Source organism: Callospermophilus lateralis, chromosome 4, assembly GCF_048772815.1.
Source record: "Callospermophilus lateralis isolate mCalLat2 chromosome 4, mCalLat2.hap1, whole genome shotgun sequence".
Classification (NCBI taxonomy): Eukaryota; Metazoa; Chordata; class Mammalia; order Rodentia; family Sciuridae; genus Callospermophilus; species Callospermophilus lateralis.
In genome coordinates, this window is record NC_135308.1 from 98,819,233 (window position 1) to 98,836,968 (window position 17,736).

Here is a 17,736-nt window from a genome sequence, read left to right on the forward strand (position 1 = left end):
TTGTGCCTTAACCATTCCCTCTTTCCAAATTATACATTACAATAGAATTTTGTAATTTTTCATTTGACAATGAATTTCATTTGAATCTAGTAAATGGACAAAAATGGGAGTCATTCTTGCATTTTACTTATGGATAATAATTTCTTAAGCTGCAGTTATTAAATAGTCCCATTTCCTCCCACCACTTGGTATGTCCCCTCTGTTACACATCTAATTTTCATAAGTTTTTGACATATTTTTATTTTTGTCATTTTGTCTGTCTTCCCATTGGTACCAGAATGCCTTGATTGCTATCGATCCAGAATAAGATATGATTTTGTTAGATTAAGCCTTACCTCATCTTTCTCCATTTTTAGTAGAATGGCTATTTATAATACTTTACTTTTTTATACATATTTAAAAATGAGCTTGTCAAGTTCCATTAAAACAGAAACAAAGCTTAGAATTTTGATTGAAGCTACTTTGAAACTTTGAGTTGCTTTGAGATCATTTGGAGAAAATTTAAATCTCTACACTTGTAGGTCCTTCTGCAATTAAGTTGAGTCATTTCTAAGAAAAAAACAGATCTCAGCCAGAAATGCCTACTACAGGGTCACAAAAATATCTTGCCTGGTATTCTGGAAGCTTTGTAGCTTTTGGGATTTCCATTTCAGTGTTGTGCATATGAAGTTAGTTTCTGTGTATGATAGTTTACAAGGGTCAAATATCATATCGTTTTGTATTCCTATAGATTTCCAGTTGTTCTAGTATCACTTTCCCTTTTAAGTTCCCTTTAAGTTCTTTATTTAGGTTGTAAGAGGGTGTAATGTTCAGATATACATTTTCTCGAGATGGATCTATGTAGTAGACAGTGACTTTTATGAGTATGTAGATGTCTTTAAACCAATTCTCAAGATTTATAAAATGTAGAAAAGAGGTTGCACACCCTGAATGAGGGTAGTGATAATAGTAAAATAATAAAAATATGAATTATGATTAACAGAAATCTCTTCTCTGGGATTTGAGCCTATAGATCCTGCCCTTCCCTATCCTTCTTTGCTTTTTTCTTTTCTGTTTTAGTTAGATCAGGGTCATCTTGGCATCTAGTTCCTTCTTAGACACTTGATCTGCACAGATACCTATTTTATGGGCTTTAAAATATTCATATCATCATCCATGACTTTCAGCCATTAATGATGAGAAATATTAGTGTCTTAAAAACTAGTGTCTTAATATTTGCATAGAGTTTTATATGTCACAAAAGTGGTACATACATTAGCTGATTGATAGGTCGGGCATCTAACTGATCTCAATTTCTAGGTGAGTGAAGTGTCAATGAGGTTTATACATCTTTCATCTCGATAATTTATCTAAAAAGGAAATGATACCTTTGTTTTCTTTTGTTTCCCAGTATGTTGAGTGTATTCCACTGAAAAAGCAAAAAGTTATAAAATGTGCATGTTGTTTAAGGGCCAAAGATAGATTTGAGGCCAAGCCCTCTTGCCTTGATTTTTTGCTTAACCTGTCTTAACCAAAAGTATCATCCATGTTGAATGGTGGTAAGGAAATCTATATACCCTGTAGGAAGAAATATAAATATATACATATATATGGAAATATTTTAAATTGTATGAATATTAATTTTTAGAGTTATGACTTATAGAGAACAAAAAGTCACTTTGAATAAAGTCTGTGTGCAAAATTGTGCTCTCTTGTTAACTACCTGTGTATCCACTTAATTGATTTTGAGTCTTAATTTTTCTCCGTCTTTAAAATGCTCATAATTAAACAAGTGCAATGGCACATGACTGTAATCCCAGCAACTCACAAGCTCAAGGATGGAGGTTCACAAGTTCAAGGCTAGCCTAGGCAACTTAGTGAGACTGTGTCTCAAAGAATAAAAGAGTTGGGGATGTAGCTCATGGTGGTACTACTGGGTTCAATCCTCAGTAATTCCCCCAAGTCACCATAATATGTCAAAGAGATTTTTTATACATTAGAGATAAGGATGTAATGAACATTGTGCTTGGTGCATTGCACACTTTCTGTATGTTTCAGGCTACATGACCAATACTTAAAAATATGGCCTTCAATTTTTTTCTCTATGATTTAATTATAGCTTCTGGTTGAGGCAACTCTGTAGCTTTCATTTTCGGTATGTCTTGATATTTACTAACGTGAAGTGGTTGATTTGTGTGTTCCTGATGGCACCATTTACATAGACTGCATGTGTGGAGACATGCAGTTTGGGGGCCTGTTTTTTTTGTTCTCAATATGATCCTTATCTGTTAGCTCTTTCACTTTCTGGTCTGAGTTCCTCCTGTCACTGACTCAGGTCTAGGCTTGCCATTTAAGGCAAAAATTTTAGTCATGTATATCTTGAAATTTATATATATTTAAATAATATATAATTTACATATTGGTTTATAAAATTATAATATTACATATTAATTTATATACACATAAATAATATTTATATATCCAAAACTTGCTCTTGAAAACAATCTGATCAGTTAGATCCACTAATGTATTCATATGGAAATTGGTTTCTCTTCACAAAATTTATCATCAAATTTAGGACTCTGAATGATTTATATTTATTTGGAGAAAAGTGGATTAAAAAGAAAAAACTCTAATTGCAGCCTGAACCGGTAACTGTTAAGTCTGATTTGTGGTTTTTGTTTAGAGTTTTGGTTTTTGCTTCTGTGGGCATTAATGGATTTAGGTGCCTTTTGTTCTGTGTCACTTCATGAGTGGATAGAAACAAAACTGTTCAAATGTAGCACAAAAAAGAATTTTTAACAATAGCAAAAATAATGGATTTTCCATGAAAAGGATTATTTCTAATTCTTTGAAAAATACCAGTGGTTACATCCCCAAATCTTCTGGAAATTGTCAAGATAAAAATTCATGCTTTTCAAGAGTTGAAAACTTTTGTTTGTACTTTGCTTTACACGTCTTCACATGTATATTTCAACATATATTCTTGATTCATACATATTGCACAAATTGCCTTTATGAATATTACATAATGTTATGCCTTCTGCTTTGCAGAATGGAGTTAAGTTTGAGAAATGATTATGTGAAGAATGTATTTTTAAAAAAATGGAGCAAAAACCTCTAAAAATAATTGAGAAAGAAAATTCCAACAAGGCCATTGGGAAAAGACATAAACAATGAAAAACAAATTGTCAGTCCATTTGTTAAAAAATGGTCAAGCAGAAAAAAAAGGACAAATATAAATTAAAACATCGATATCATTTTTTCATTTTCAAATTGGCAATAAATGGAACAACAGTGTCAATGTTGACTAAGGTACTTGGAAACTGTCACATATTGTTAGCAGGAATATAAATTTTAGCCCAGTGTGAATACAAATATAAATCCTTCCTGAGAAGAAATGTGGGGGAAAAAAGTCTTAAAAAGTGGCAGTTGGGCTGTTTTTTAAGAAGCAATTTATATTTTATTCTGGTACCTCACAGTTTTGGGATGTAAGGACTTAAGGAGGGCTAGACAAGTCAAATCATTGGCTCCTTCTTCTGTATCTGAGGCAGAGCAATAGATTTATTACTTGCTTCTTCTTATTAGCTGCAGTTTTTCATATGTGTAAACAGTGACTCCAGGTGTGGAAACCCTGGTGTGTTAACAAGTAGGATATTCTTTGAATCAGTGTTCTACTGAGTGTCTAAAACCAGTGGCTTATGCCTACACTCCGTAGGAAAATATTTTTGAAACTCTGAGGCAAAGAATAAACAACAACAAAAAATAACAAGCAAAATAACAGATATACTCCAAACACTGAATCACCTGCTGAGGTATTTCTAGGGACTTGGAACTCTTTCACCGGTAAAAAGATTAAGCTAATGTGTGAAAATAATATTTACCTCTTTTGATGCTTGACTTATTTCTTCTTAATGGAAATAATCAAGGAACTTAAGTTTATAATTTTGTTATAAAATGATTTTGAGTCTTAGAACATGATATGCAAAGAATGGCATTTTGTCATGCTGAGTACTTTGAAGGACATGGAAAGGGCCCCAGAGCAGTCTGTTCCAGCCCTTTCTCCTGCTGTCCTTGCTGGAGGGCAGTCCATAGACACCAGAGCTCCTCTCCTCAGTAGCCAGCCACAGAACCCAAAATGTCCCTGTTGTCTTCCCCAGGCTTTCTTTGTTAGAGATGGCCATAGAGAAATACTCTGACCTATCTTGTTGGATAGTGGATCATGAAACCCTCATTCTGGAAGTGGTCCTGCCCTACACCTGGGAGGAAGAAATGCCACACAGAATCTGAACAGGAGGGCCGTGCTAGGTTTCCCCCTCTCAGCCAATTACCATTTCCCTTTGTGTCCAATCACATTTCTACACTGCTGTCTATTCTTCATTACATCAAAATATGCATTTTTTTTCTGGGTCTTTGGGTCTGTATATCTAAAGGCTCTCATTATGTGAATTTTTCTTTCTTTTGTGATATTTAGGATCCAATCCAGAGCACCCTATCCCATCCCCAAGTGCCAGGCAAGTGCTCTAACAGTGTAAAAACTTTGATTAAATAAGTTTGCTCTGTAAAACTTTGATTTAAAAAGTTTGCTATGCTTTTTCTCTTCTTCACTTTCTTTCATTACAGGAGTATCAGCCCTGGCCCTTATGATGTGACACCTTTATGCTCCTCTATAGTGTGTATTATAGCAGGGCTGTGAACTATCATCAGTCCTTGAGTTATTGATTGATTGAAAAATGAATGACTGCACTATTAATGTGTACCAAAAATAATGTACATTAAAGGAAAACTTAACAGAGGTCCCAAAATTAAATCTGGAAAAGTTGTTTTCTTCAAAGACAGACAAAAATAATTTGTAATCACTTTATTTCTTTTTCAAAATACATATGAAACAATAAAATTATATTTCAAGTGCTTTTCCATTTTCTGTTACAAAAAAATCACAAACTATACTTCATAACAGCTTTGAGGTTTCATTGTTACGTAATTCATCTGAACCTGACAAATATGTTCACACATTCCAAAGAAGACATTGTAAAAATACTGCAGTGTGTAACATCTTTTAAAGGTGGTTGCAAAAACATTTGTTCTAAGTTGTACAATTATATGCTGTCAAGTTTCACAAATGGCTGGTTACCAGGTACAAAAGCCAGAAACATGAATTTCAAAAGATTTTAAAATTTTTGTTCTATACTACGGAAGTCAAAGATACTGATTTGAACAATGGCTAAGTATTAAACCACAAACTTCAGTTAAAAAGTCACTTATGAACAATGACTGAAGAATATAAAGAAAGATCAGATATATTGGATCTAAATTATTTTATGTGTAAAATGAATTGTAGTAGTTCCTGCCAGTATAGAATAATTGATAAATATCCATTTTGGGTGAAGGGGGGATGAGTGGAATCATCCCAAGTACAACATGAGGCAGTTCCTTTCTATTTTGACTTCTTTATTCTTCATTTTGAAATTATGGTTTCACTTAATTGCAATCTTGAATTTCTCTGCATTTGCAGATAAAGTCAATCACTGCTCTTAGTTGGAGACATTGATAATAAGCTTATGCCAATGATACCAACTTGGGTGTTGGACTTTTTGTTTATCAAACAAGGTATTAATGAAAATATTTTATATATTTGAGTTGTTCTACCTGCTTTTTATTTATTCAGTAATAGAGTTTGTGAAGCTCTTCCCACTGGAGGCTCCTGTGTTCTTTAAATGGAAAGCTTAAATATTTTAAAAGAAAACAATAGAAATTATAATGAACCCATTAAGATGATCTACATAAATATAATTAGGATAAAATATGCAGTCTGCAATAGAGAATGATTATTTGACTAGTTTGTACATGATCTTAGAGATCATAGTTATTTTGGAGTCCACAACTCTATGTTAAAGCAAAATCATAGCCAAATAACAGTCTCTATAATGATATTCAGATGGGGTGAATATAAAACAATTTAGAAAGGTGACAAAGACACCTAATGTTTTAACCTTCCAATATTGAGGCTTACATGACAATTTTGGATTCAAAATGTTATACACTAATATTCAATAATTTGTTTTTGAGGAAACAAAAACACATGAAATTGAGTAAAACTCGCCATCTTGTACAGTAAATAAGCTCTGTGCACAGGAGGTGCAACTCAGCAAAATTTTCAGAAGAAATGACCTACTTTTACACTCTGGTAATAAGGTCAGGCATAGTTCAAATCTTTGAGGAGGGTTCTTATGGTCTAGGTGAGTTTATAGAAGAAATTATTTTGGGTTTGAGATTGAAATATTTCCAAATAAAATGTATCTATAAATAACAAACCCTTTCTGGTGTTAGTATAGGTAAAAACAGAATTGATTTAATCAATTATTCCTGGCAGGAGTATATTCAAATCATCTCAGGCATGAGAAGCCTCTTTTTTCTTTCTTAAACATCTATTTTGTCAATCACTGTTTCTACTATTCAAAGTGTTTGAATTAAATAAATCATTAAGTCCCACCTCAGCCCTTAATTTAGTGCAGTCTTACTCTGAGTCTCTGTAGCCTGATGTTATCAGGCTACCAAATCAAATTTTGGTTTCTTGTTTCATAATGAACGTGGTAAAAATGAGCACTTACTTTGAAGAGAATATACTTTAGCCAAATGTTAAATGCCACTGTTCAAATACACATCTTTTTGGTTTACTATTAATGACAGATGACAAGTAATTAATGATCAATACATCTTTTATTCAATTACAATTTATTTTAATCAACAGAATACTGAATAAATACAGAAGTGTCTTAAAGAGAGAAAATTCTTACCTAAAAGAGTAACACTGAATAACATATTGGAAATGGCATTTTTTTTAGTTATCCCTGTTTCCTATGAAAAACATAAACTCATCATTTTCTTTTAAATAATAGATCCTTATAGCAGGTTCAGATGAATCATATCCTGAGCCATGTCACTGAGTAACTATTAAATGCTGTGTCATGGAATTTTTTTCTGTCCACTAAAGTTAAAATACAAAGGAGTGTTTTATATATCTTAATATCTTTATTTCCATAGGCTTAAAGATCTTTGCTTACCTCTCATTTAATTATGTAGATGCCTACTTTATTATATACTTCCAGGTCTTTTGACTCATTTCTCGTTGACAGTAGTACATTTTAGCCTACAGATTATAAAGGTCAAGATCAATTAGAGTATCACAGAGCAAAGGGAGCTGCTAGAAGAACAAGATGAAAAAGAAACAGATCTCCATGTTTTCTTCAAATTTAGTTTAAGAGGTTGAATGACTTTCTTTAATTCTTATCAACCCCATTTTTCTTTTTAAATTACCAGGTAATTGAGTTACCTGGGTATAGCTACAACTTACGTGGCAAAGAAACAAAAGCAAACAACAAAACTAACCAACTCCATTCTATGAAAATGTACATTCTTAAATAATAGCAAGCAGCCTTTTTGAAAAGGTAAAGAAATTGCTATGTGTTCAGTATTGAGGTGTGTCCCTTTGTCTCTGATTCTTTTGGGCACTTTTTCTGAAATAAGTTACCTTTTTTTAATAGATAGTAAAAATTGGAACAGGGCTGCAAAGTCCGATTGTTTCATTTTTTAAGTAATTAATCATCAAATGAAAACTATAAGAGATTGGTAGCTCTTTATTGAGCTGCAAAGTTTTAAAATAATAAACATTATAGGAGAATAAACATAGCTGTAAATGTCAATTAAATACCACAACCAAATAGGTCCAAATATATTTGCTGAAATATAAAACCTGAGTCAGTATTGATCAGTTGTGATCTCCCTGCAGTAACTAGAACATGCACACACTCCTCAAGACTGCACAAGAAGGTGAGTGCTTGGCTCTGCATCCCCATTCCACCCTGACACTAGTCCTAATGTTGCTGAACTGTGATGCATTAATACACATAAAATAAAGTCCAGACACAGGGATGGCCTGGTTTAGAAAATTAAAACTGCCAAGCAAAATATTATTAGAAAACTAGTGAGAAAAAGGAATCAACTCTTCAGTTTTATGGGGAAAAAACCATATACCTTACAAACTTTGATATTTTTTTCTTATTCATTCTACTCTTTCCCCTGATTAGTTGTTGATGAATCAGGTAAAAACAAAAACAAAACCCAAATAACTAAAAAGGACATTGGCATGTTATGCTAATGAGTCAATACTTGACCTTTTTCTTAGACTCATATTTTGGTAAATCCCTGAATATGTCCCTGAAATTAGGTAGTTGATATATATGTAAAGTACAACTTCATAATGTGTCAATACTAACAGTAAAGTTTATCCTGCACAAATTACTGGAGGATATTTCTAACATCAAACTTTATTTCAAATACTGAAACTAAAAGTATTTCATTCTTAAATCACAAGCTGAAAGAAGATACGTTAGGACAGGGTTTGTTGTCCTAAATGTGGTATGATTACATTTTCAGAACCCTAACTCTCCTTTTTCTCTATCAATTTGTGGGTGAGCATCCCTTACATATGACATGAAAGCAGAGTTGTGAATTTCTTTCCCTCAGTGTCTTCCATAGGGTTAACAAAGTACTCTGGCATTATGAGTTTATTCTAATCCCTAGGGAAAAAAGGTTTTAATTTTTAAAAAAAATTTCTTTAAAAACTTATTTTAATCTATAACCCTCATATTAAAGTCTCCTGATTAGCTGATAGTTCACATTTATTTCATCATAAGCATTGGCTTTTTCTCCTTAGGGAACAAAGAAAAGTACAAGCTTTCAAGAATTAAGAAGAAGTCCTTAAAATATGTTTTTGGGTGAAAATACATATCACACTCACAAAGGAAATATGACTGCTAATATACTATAGGCTATAACTATATCATCTAACAAAATAATTGTCTCCAAAAATGTCAGTATATTAAAAGTACATCCTCCATTGGATAATTTCTATTTCTCAGTAAAAGAGTTCCAAAATTTAGATGTCATTCTTCAGTCATTCTGACTATAAGTGGTTCTTTTAGGTCTGATAAGGTAGCCAAGTATTTTGAAATAGATTTTTCTATTTTCTTCAATGAAAAAATATTAAGTAGGAATTCTTTTTTTTATTTGTTAGGATGACATAGGCAGTTTTGAAAAATTTTAGGCAGACTGTATTTTTCTTTAAAATGTGAATTTGAAAAATATTTACAGATTAATTGACCATAATTCCAACTTATGAGAAGCCAGCAAACAAAATTTCAAGGCTTGTAAAATTTTATGTTTTTTTAATATTTATATAAGGTATTTTATGAAAATAAATTTTCTCATCCTGATGAATTTGTTTTTGTATTGCAAGCATAATTTTTCTTGCTTTTATTTTTAACCTCTATTTTGGATAAAGTTGAAATATGCATTATGTGTAGTGCACCACATGTCAAAAGTAAGGTTGGGATAATTCAATACCTTCTAAGTGGGGCCTGGAAATGAGACAAAAAAAAAAAAAAAAGTTGACCTGATGAAAAGGAAATTTCTGTCCTGTAAAAGTATTTGCATAGTTTTTTCATCTAGTGGCCTGTCCTTAATCTTTGTGAAGGTAATGCCTTTCATAAAAGGACTGGAGGTCTGGGCCTTTAGAATAAATTTTTCTGTTTTACTATATGTTGAAGTTACACTCTATGGTGTTTTTCTATAGTTTGCTGAGAAATAAGTCATGCTTTGTTTAAGAAAATATCCAGTTCCGATGATGAGCTTCTGATTGGGTTTAAGAGTCACCATTACTGCATATAATCTAAATGACAATGAGCGCAGACAGTTTTGTTGAACCTTTGGTGTCTATTAGTGTGATCTATCAGATATACTGGATATACATAATAGCTTCATGTCACACACAAGAAATACATGTCACAGTACTTGAAATCTTACAAATGCTTGAAAAATGAACTGATGCTATTCACTTAGGAATACCAATGCTACAGTTGAGATTAAGATTATTAGAATTTTAAAAGTATCAGTTCAACAGTGCAACAGATCTTTGAACTAATGTGACAGTAAGACATTATAAAATGGTAGCCAAAAAGGCTCAACCTCCACTTTCCAGTACTAAATATCATTTCTTAAGTTTATATTCAAAATGATTCTTTAAATTTACAGCTTTATCTGTATGTTTTAAAGAACAAGCTTGAGCTACAAAGTTTTCAGTTCGGCAGAGCCAAACTTCAACAAGTAATTTGCTGAGAATGAAAGAAAAAACTATTTTCTAATAAGTAATACTATTTTGAATGTGCAAGAACTTAATGCTGGGTACATTAAGTTTAAAAATGTCCATTTAAAAGTTATATAGAATCATGTACACATGAAAGGAACACAGTTGAACAAAATCAAAACCACATTTATGAGACATGTACTACTTTATACAACAGCAGTATGAACTATGTTTAATTTTAGATACATGAGGATTCATTTTTAAAAACGTATTTCTTTGCCTTTGCAAAGATTACAACATATCAAAACACTCTTTGTGCTAATAGGCATATACATGAAGGATAAAATGCCTTATTTAACTAAGGACTATTTGTTTTCAAGTAAAACGTATTAAGATGTTCAAAGTTATAAAACAGAAAAGAAGTAAATGAAAAAAAGTACACATCAAGTTTGCTCATTAACATGGATATATCTTAAATGAGGAAATCAATCAAACCTTCCACTTTTTTTTTTTTTCTGATCCAATAAGCACATCATCTTAGGTCCTTATCATAAGGGTCTTATTTTGGAGGCATTATGGTGTGGAAGGTGGTTTGGGAGAAGAGCAGGATCCTTGACTATCAAAACTGGTTGCCCGGCCAGGTAGCTGAAAAACAGTAATTTTATTTGACCTCATGCAGAAAAAATACAATGGGTAATTGGTGCTTCTCTTTTTGGGGAGGAGGGTACTGGGGACTGAACTCAGGGGCACTCGAGCACGAGCCATATCCCCAGCCCTTTGTTTTTTGTATTTTATTTAGAGACAGGGTCTCACTCAGTTGCTTAGAGCCTTGCTTTTGCTGAGACTAGCTTTGAACTTGCTGTCCTACTGCCTCAGCCTCCCAATCCACTGTACCTGGCTGATGCTTCCTTTTAATAGGAAATGTTTTCCCATGACATGCAAGCCTCTGAAGAGAAGCTGTAGGAGCTCTCCTATCCTTCAGAACTCATCTTTTCAGGTAGAATGAGGGGAAACAAACATTTCAAAGAGATGTACACAGAGCATGCCATTTAGATGGGACCTGAAGCAGCACTGAACAGCAACTATTTATGAGTACAGAATAATTTCACGTTTTGTGACAAGCTTTTAGTTCTTTTTATAAAATAATGATTTACTATAGTGACAGTAATTGTTGCGTAAGAGCAATAAGAAGTTCTAGACACAAAAGCCTGTGTTCCACTTGCTCTAAGGCAGGAGGTGATTTTTATGGGGGCAGTCAGAGAGGAGAAGCACTGCGCTAGGCAGGTGAGTGCTCTCCTTTCTAGATTCTTAGAACTGATGCTCACTGTTCAAACTTTTTTAAAAAAAAGCAAGATTAGAAGCAGGGAATGGACAGTAATTCTACAATAATCAGAATAGACTTCAGACAGTTAGCTACCACTGAAAGGAAATACAACCTAAGACAAGCTATTCAGAGAATGCACCTGTCTCTACTTCTGAAACCTTCCAGTTGGAAAATTGCGTGTGACTGGGGTTCTCTCTGTGCATTTATCTTTTATGATTTACATTAAATTATGAAGTTAGGTAAAGACTCAAAACATTTATATATATATATATATATATATATAAAGATATCTGTGATGACAGTTCTCCTCTATCGTCTGAGCATGCAGTGTTTATGTAATTTACTCTGTAATGTTTTATATAACACTGCCAAGGTCACATTTTTGTGACCAAACTGAGATTAGAACCTGGTCCCATTGATATATTTAATCGACAACAGTGTACAACCTCTCTTGTTCTCTTACCCAGTGTCTGGTGTGAAAACAAGAAACAGAATCTTATCCATGGAGAGATGGCAGATATATCATTCATATACTATGTGGCTATTATGATGATTTTTTTAATTGAATGCAGAAATCCTTCACCTACTAGACATCCTTTTTGAACTTGCATTACCCCTCAATTCTATAAATTATTTACTTTGTAACTCTTCAGGAGGCTCACAAGAAAGAAAGTCATTCCCCCTAGCAACATTCACTGTATCAAGTAGACTAAAAATTATTTCATGGCTAGAAATCCCAACAAAAACGGGTTAATGTAAGTATTAACAGTAGTTCTCATAGGAGCTAATACTGTACCATACTCTGCTAGCACTTTATATTCAGTATTTACTTTCGCTGAGTTGATTACCATTACAGAACCATAGAAAAAACTCAGAGGTTCAAGTCACTTGTCCTAGGTTCCACAATAATCACCCATTAAAGCTTGTGCCTTGATATTTTAAAAATCTGTGAGGTCTTCCTGACGAGAGCTGGGGTAGATGTCCCTGACCCTTTTCACGGATGGTATTACCTCTATTTAAGAATTCTTAAATGGAAGGGGACTTTGGGAAAGGTAGCTCTGTTCACCAAAACACAGAGTCCACTCAGTAATAAACATACTAGATTGCTCCACTGCTCACTGATGTGAATTTTCAGGCTGTGAGAAAATGACAGACTTGCAGTGCTTATGGGCTTATCAATTACGAAGCCCAGAGAGTCTAGTGGTTTCTATGATCCCACATGGCACACAGAATTTTGAATACTAAAGGTTAGAGACTGTGGGAGAAAAGCAAGAGGAATCTTTTTAAAAGGTGAATATATTAAAATGTCAGATATGGGTTAGCAAATAAATAATATTTAAACTGAAAAGATAAGAGCAGAAGTCAGGCGATCACAAGCTTACCTCCAGCAAGGGGTGCCAGTGTGTTATTGGTTTTCGGTGATAAGCCAGCATTTCATTCCAGTGGTCTCTCCCAAGACCCTCAGCGTCCAGTCCTGTTCTACACACTCCTATGACCTCGTTGTGTCCCACCCTATAATTTGTGGAATATTATACTTTCATTTCCAACTTTCAAAAATAATGGAATCTCACACATCTTAAATGAATTGTAAACATAACAGTAACAAGATGCTGTCATTTTGCAAATTATAGTAGTCCCCATATTTACAGTTTCACTTTCTGTCATTTTAGTTACCCATGGACAACTGTGGTCTGAAAATACTAGATGGAAAATTCCAGAAAAAAATAATAACTTCTAAAATAGTACATTGTTATAATTGCTCTATTTTATCATTAGTTGCTCTTATTTGCTTATACTGTACCTAATTTATAAATTAAACTATCATCTGTGTGTATGTATAGGAAAACACAGTATATATAGTATGTATCAGGTTTAGTATTACCATTGGTTTCAGCAATCTGTGGAACATATTGTAAAATATTCCTCACAGATAATGGGGACTACTATATACTACTTCTAATCAAAAGAAAAATTTTAAGTAAACAAAAATTTACTAAACAATTAACTAAATGATATGAACATTTAAGAAAATGAATTTGGATAAGAAGCACTCACAAATCATTTTAAGCTCTTCAATTTGAGCACATTTCACAATAATAACAATAGTGTGAATGGCAATGCCACTAGTTCCTTACATGTGTGAAACATTGCTTTTTTAGAAGCAGTCCTATTAAGTTTAAGTGATGTAAATCAAACCCTGTTCTTTTTACAAGGCTTACTGTCTTTATAATGACATTTAGGTTTTACACCATAGGTATGGTATTCATTTTCTTGCATAAAAAACCATATTTAATTGATTCTGAATGATATATCAGTGTATATTATTGCTTGTACTACAATTAAACGGAGCAGGGTTGTGTTCAGTTACATTGCATTTTATTGTTATTGCACAATAGAGAGCATGCTAGATAACATTCCTATTTTTTATTCATGCCCTGCTTTCACAGGAACAAATAAAAAATAATAATATTTAACATTTTTGAAAGTTTATTATGTACCAGACAGTGTTCTAAGTAATTTAAATGTTCTGACCCACATAACTCCCACCCCATTACTACAAATAACATTTTTATTATATTTTACAGATAAAATTATTATTCTATTTTATAGATAAACTAAATGTCCAGAAGGTTGGGAGCTGGTGTGAGCTTACACACTTTGTAGGAGGCAGAGGCAGGAGCTGAATCTGGGCATTTGATTCAAGAATACATGTGGTAAGTTTCTTCTTGAGAACAGAATGTGATTTAGACTTTTCAGGTGCTTTAGAATATTTCATTATTCTCTGCCTGTTACTAATGTAGATCTGTATATTTAGTATGATTTGCTTCATGTTGATCTCCCTTAATATGAAGCTTCCCAAACAAGTATATTTCAGAAATAATTTTTTTATTTTCCTGTTTATATATTATAAGGATCATTTACTTAAAGTTGTGGGTTACAAACGTTCAAGTGTATCTACTTGCACTCATTGCTGTGAGAAGTCAATGGAGGTAATTGATAAAACAAAATGGGCTGCTGAGGAAAACATTTACATTTTAGAATTTGAAATTTGAACTAGTTTTAAATTTCTAATTTAGCACAGTTTTTTTCCTTTGATAGAGATTCAAATAGATGGTACAAATAATACTATTTATCAGTGCCTTTTTTTTTTTTTTGTAGCTCTGAGTCAGAGGATGGCACATTAATTTACCTACTTATATTTGAGGTATTTTTAGGGTCCTGTTTACCATCATTTTCATAATACTATAAAAAGGACATTCTTTTTGTGTGTTTGTATATGTCCTGTACCACTGTTTCATCCTTAAAACACAATAAATGTATTAGGGCTTATAAATAAATGTATTTACATGCTGAAAGTTTTGTAGTTTAAATCGTACAGCATTCCTTTCCAAAAATCTTACAAAAAGCAAAACAACCCAAAGATGTATGCAGGAAGTGTCAAATGAGAGAATGAGCCTTTAGTGGAATGAGAGTTCAGAGGAAGAAGTTTTGTCGGCTGAGAAAAACTTCCAGGATGCTAACATCAGCTGGACTATGAAGCATGGTTGGAACAAGGTACACACTATGAGGGACATCTCAGACTAAGGGAAGAGTGGAAGGGCGAAGGCTGGAGCTGCAGCAGAAAGAACCTTCAAAACTGTCCTGATACAGTTTATTTTGTGAAAGAGATGACTCTATGTGTGTGAGCTGGGGGAGCTGTCAATGAAGTAATGTTTTAAGATAGATGTGAACATATGGAACCTGTTTCCCAATGACTAGTATTCACTTTCCATGGTTCGTGGTTCATTCCGAAATTCCACAAATGGGCAAACTAAATCCCACTGGGATGACATAATGACCCTTTCACACAGCTAGTTAAGATCCAGCTCTACTGAGCATCATGATACTCACATTCTAGCCCCATTAGTAACACAAGCTGTTGAGAGGACTCTGTTATTACTGTAGAACGACTTTGAAGTAGTGCTGTCTATAAAGTGTTCCATACATACTACATCTAGACCCATTCTCTCTCTAGCCTCAGGTGAACTTTAATTTGAGGATGAATTCTTTACAGGGGAAAAGCCCCCAAAACTATAATGTAAGAAACAAGAAATTTCAAATGAATAATTATACCTTTTCCAACTTAAATTAAAACTGTTGTAGCAGAAAATAACCTGAAAAACTGAATTAGACCAGTATTGCACTGGTTGTGGCTATTCTGTATTGAGTGGAGGGTTCACGTACCTATCATAATCCATGACTGCAATGGAGAGGCTGACCTGGTCCACGTTCTCTGGAGGGATGTCAAAAATAATAGCCTCGTTGTACACAGGGTTTAGAGTGTTTTTCTTTGTAGTTGTTTTTCTCTTTTTCAGTCTTCGACCCTCACACATCAGTGATACTTTGACATATGGATCTAGGAGTAGGAAGGTGATTTTAATAAAATGAAAGTATTCATATCAAGTATAAATAGAACTGTAATTTCTTTTAACTAAATAAGAAAAGTGGTTTGTCAAGCCTTTTACTAGTTTAAAGTTCAAATAGATTGAATAGACTCAATAGATTCTCTAAGATTTCTTATTTTAAAGGTAAGCAATTTATAATGAATAAACTAAAAAGAACTAACTTGACCTCATTATTTTTAATACAGGAGAGAAAACACAGTAGTTTATCAAGAGCTAGTTCAAAATTCTAATGTGTCTTTTGACTACTGCCCTTTTAGGGCACATATTTTTAGAAGTGACTTATAGGATGTAAACCAAACAAATAAGAATAAGGGTATTTAGAATTCTTTACCTCAGAATGATTTAGAATAAAAAAAAAAAACTAAGACCTGTGAAAGACTAGCAGCACTGTATCTGGACAAGTATATGAAATTACCATAAGTAGAAATTAGAAAGGGAAAACTAAATTATACTTAGAATTTTGATCAATGGCTAGTTAAGGTAGTAAAATTAGAAGAGTCATTTTAATCATAGTGTTATTGCTTGATGAATTTGGATTAAAGAAATGATCACTAAGGTGATTTAGTAGCTACATCATGATATATAATAAAAAGCACCATTTATTCTAAGGTGGTCACAGGAAGGCTCTGATAGGACATTGTTTATGTGGGGTTTATTTGAAAGAGAAAATTTTAGGTTACTATATTGTTATGGGCCTAATGGAACAAATAATTGTGAACTAGTTTTTCCACAGATAACTTCATCCCTATTCTCTTACCCTTACTTACTTACTTGTCTTAAGTTTTTTTAAAAAAACGTTATGTGATTATAGAAAATTACACATTTTACAGCATTTCTAAGAAGCCTCATGGCTTTGAGAGCAGTACTGGTGTTAGGGTGAGCATGCTGGACAGGTAAAACAATCACAGCTGCTCGCTCTCTCTTTCTGGCTACTGTGCAGTGATAGTTCCATCATCTCTGTTTCTCTATCTCTAGAGTAATAAATATTATTTCCTTAGAATAAGACAAAATGATGTTGGAAATATTAATTTACGGAGCAGGATGTGCTTTTTAAACTCTAGAAAAATATGTTGAAATAGTTCAAAAGCATTTTCCTCAAGGAACAAAAAAGTTATTTTGCTGCTGGCAATAATGTATGTAATGACAAGGTAACAGGGCAGTGTTAATGTCTGTTTCCCATTTATTTTGAATTTTTTTTCAAATAATAGGAAGCATGTTCCAAGAAAGAAGTTTGCTTCTGTGATACAGATAGTGGATGAGCCCTCAGGCCTATGAATAATGGGAAGGAGGCATAGTTTATCCTTTGCATAGTTTTATCCCCACTGTGCCTTTGCCTGCATTTCTTCTCTTCTGACAAGGATAATTTACTGGCTCCATAGTTGATTCACAAGCCTGTTGTGAGGATTAATGAGGTGGTGCTCTCCAAGTACAGGCTCCTCCAAAGAAAAGCTTCATATAAATAAAAAAGTAATCTTGCACTTAATTACAACTTTAATGTTGTTTGTTCGTCTCAAAATTTGATCTCTTTTGATACATGGTAAAAAGAGTAGAGTAAACAATAATTTGCAGAGTACACTGTTTATCTTAAGTTCTTCTACATTTACTGACCCAAGAATTTTTCCCCCAAATAAATGTGGAATATGTTTGCTATTCTGCCTTTATCTACATGCTATGTTTTGCAAATTAAAAAGAAAATGAATAGATAATTCATGTTCAAAAATCAAGATGTTAGCGATAGACATGCAATATCACAATCCCATCTGTCCCCATCCCTTTTCACCCATTGTTGTTGATGTACCAGTCCCTTATTTTTATGCAAATATTGGCAGTATGAATTTATGTTC

General features: G+C 33.2%; 1 protein-coding gene across 1 annotated transcript in view; it reads right to left on the reverse strand.

Annotated features, from left to right (window-relative positions):
* Positions 1-10,696: 10,696 nt before the first annotated feature.
* Syt10 (synaptotagmin 10) overlaps positions 10,697-17,736 on the reverse strand; it is a 52,501-nt gene continuing 45,461 nt past the window's right edge. The window contains exons 5-7 of the mRNA XM_076852765.1: positions 15,672-15,843; positions 12,830-12,959; positions 10,697-10,768 (exon numbers count right to left, since the gene is read on the reverse strand). Of these exons, the coding sequence (XP_076708880.1) occupies positions 10,697-10,768; positions 12,830-12,959; positions 15,672-15,843 (374 nt within the window). The remainder of the gene's footprint in view (positions 10,769-12,829; positions 12,960-15,671; positions 15,844-17,736) is intronic.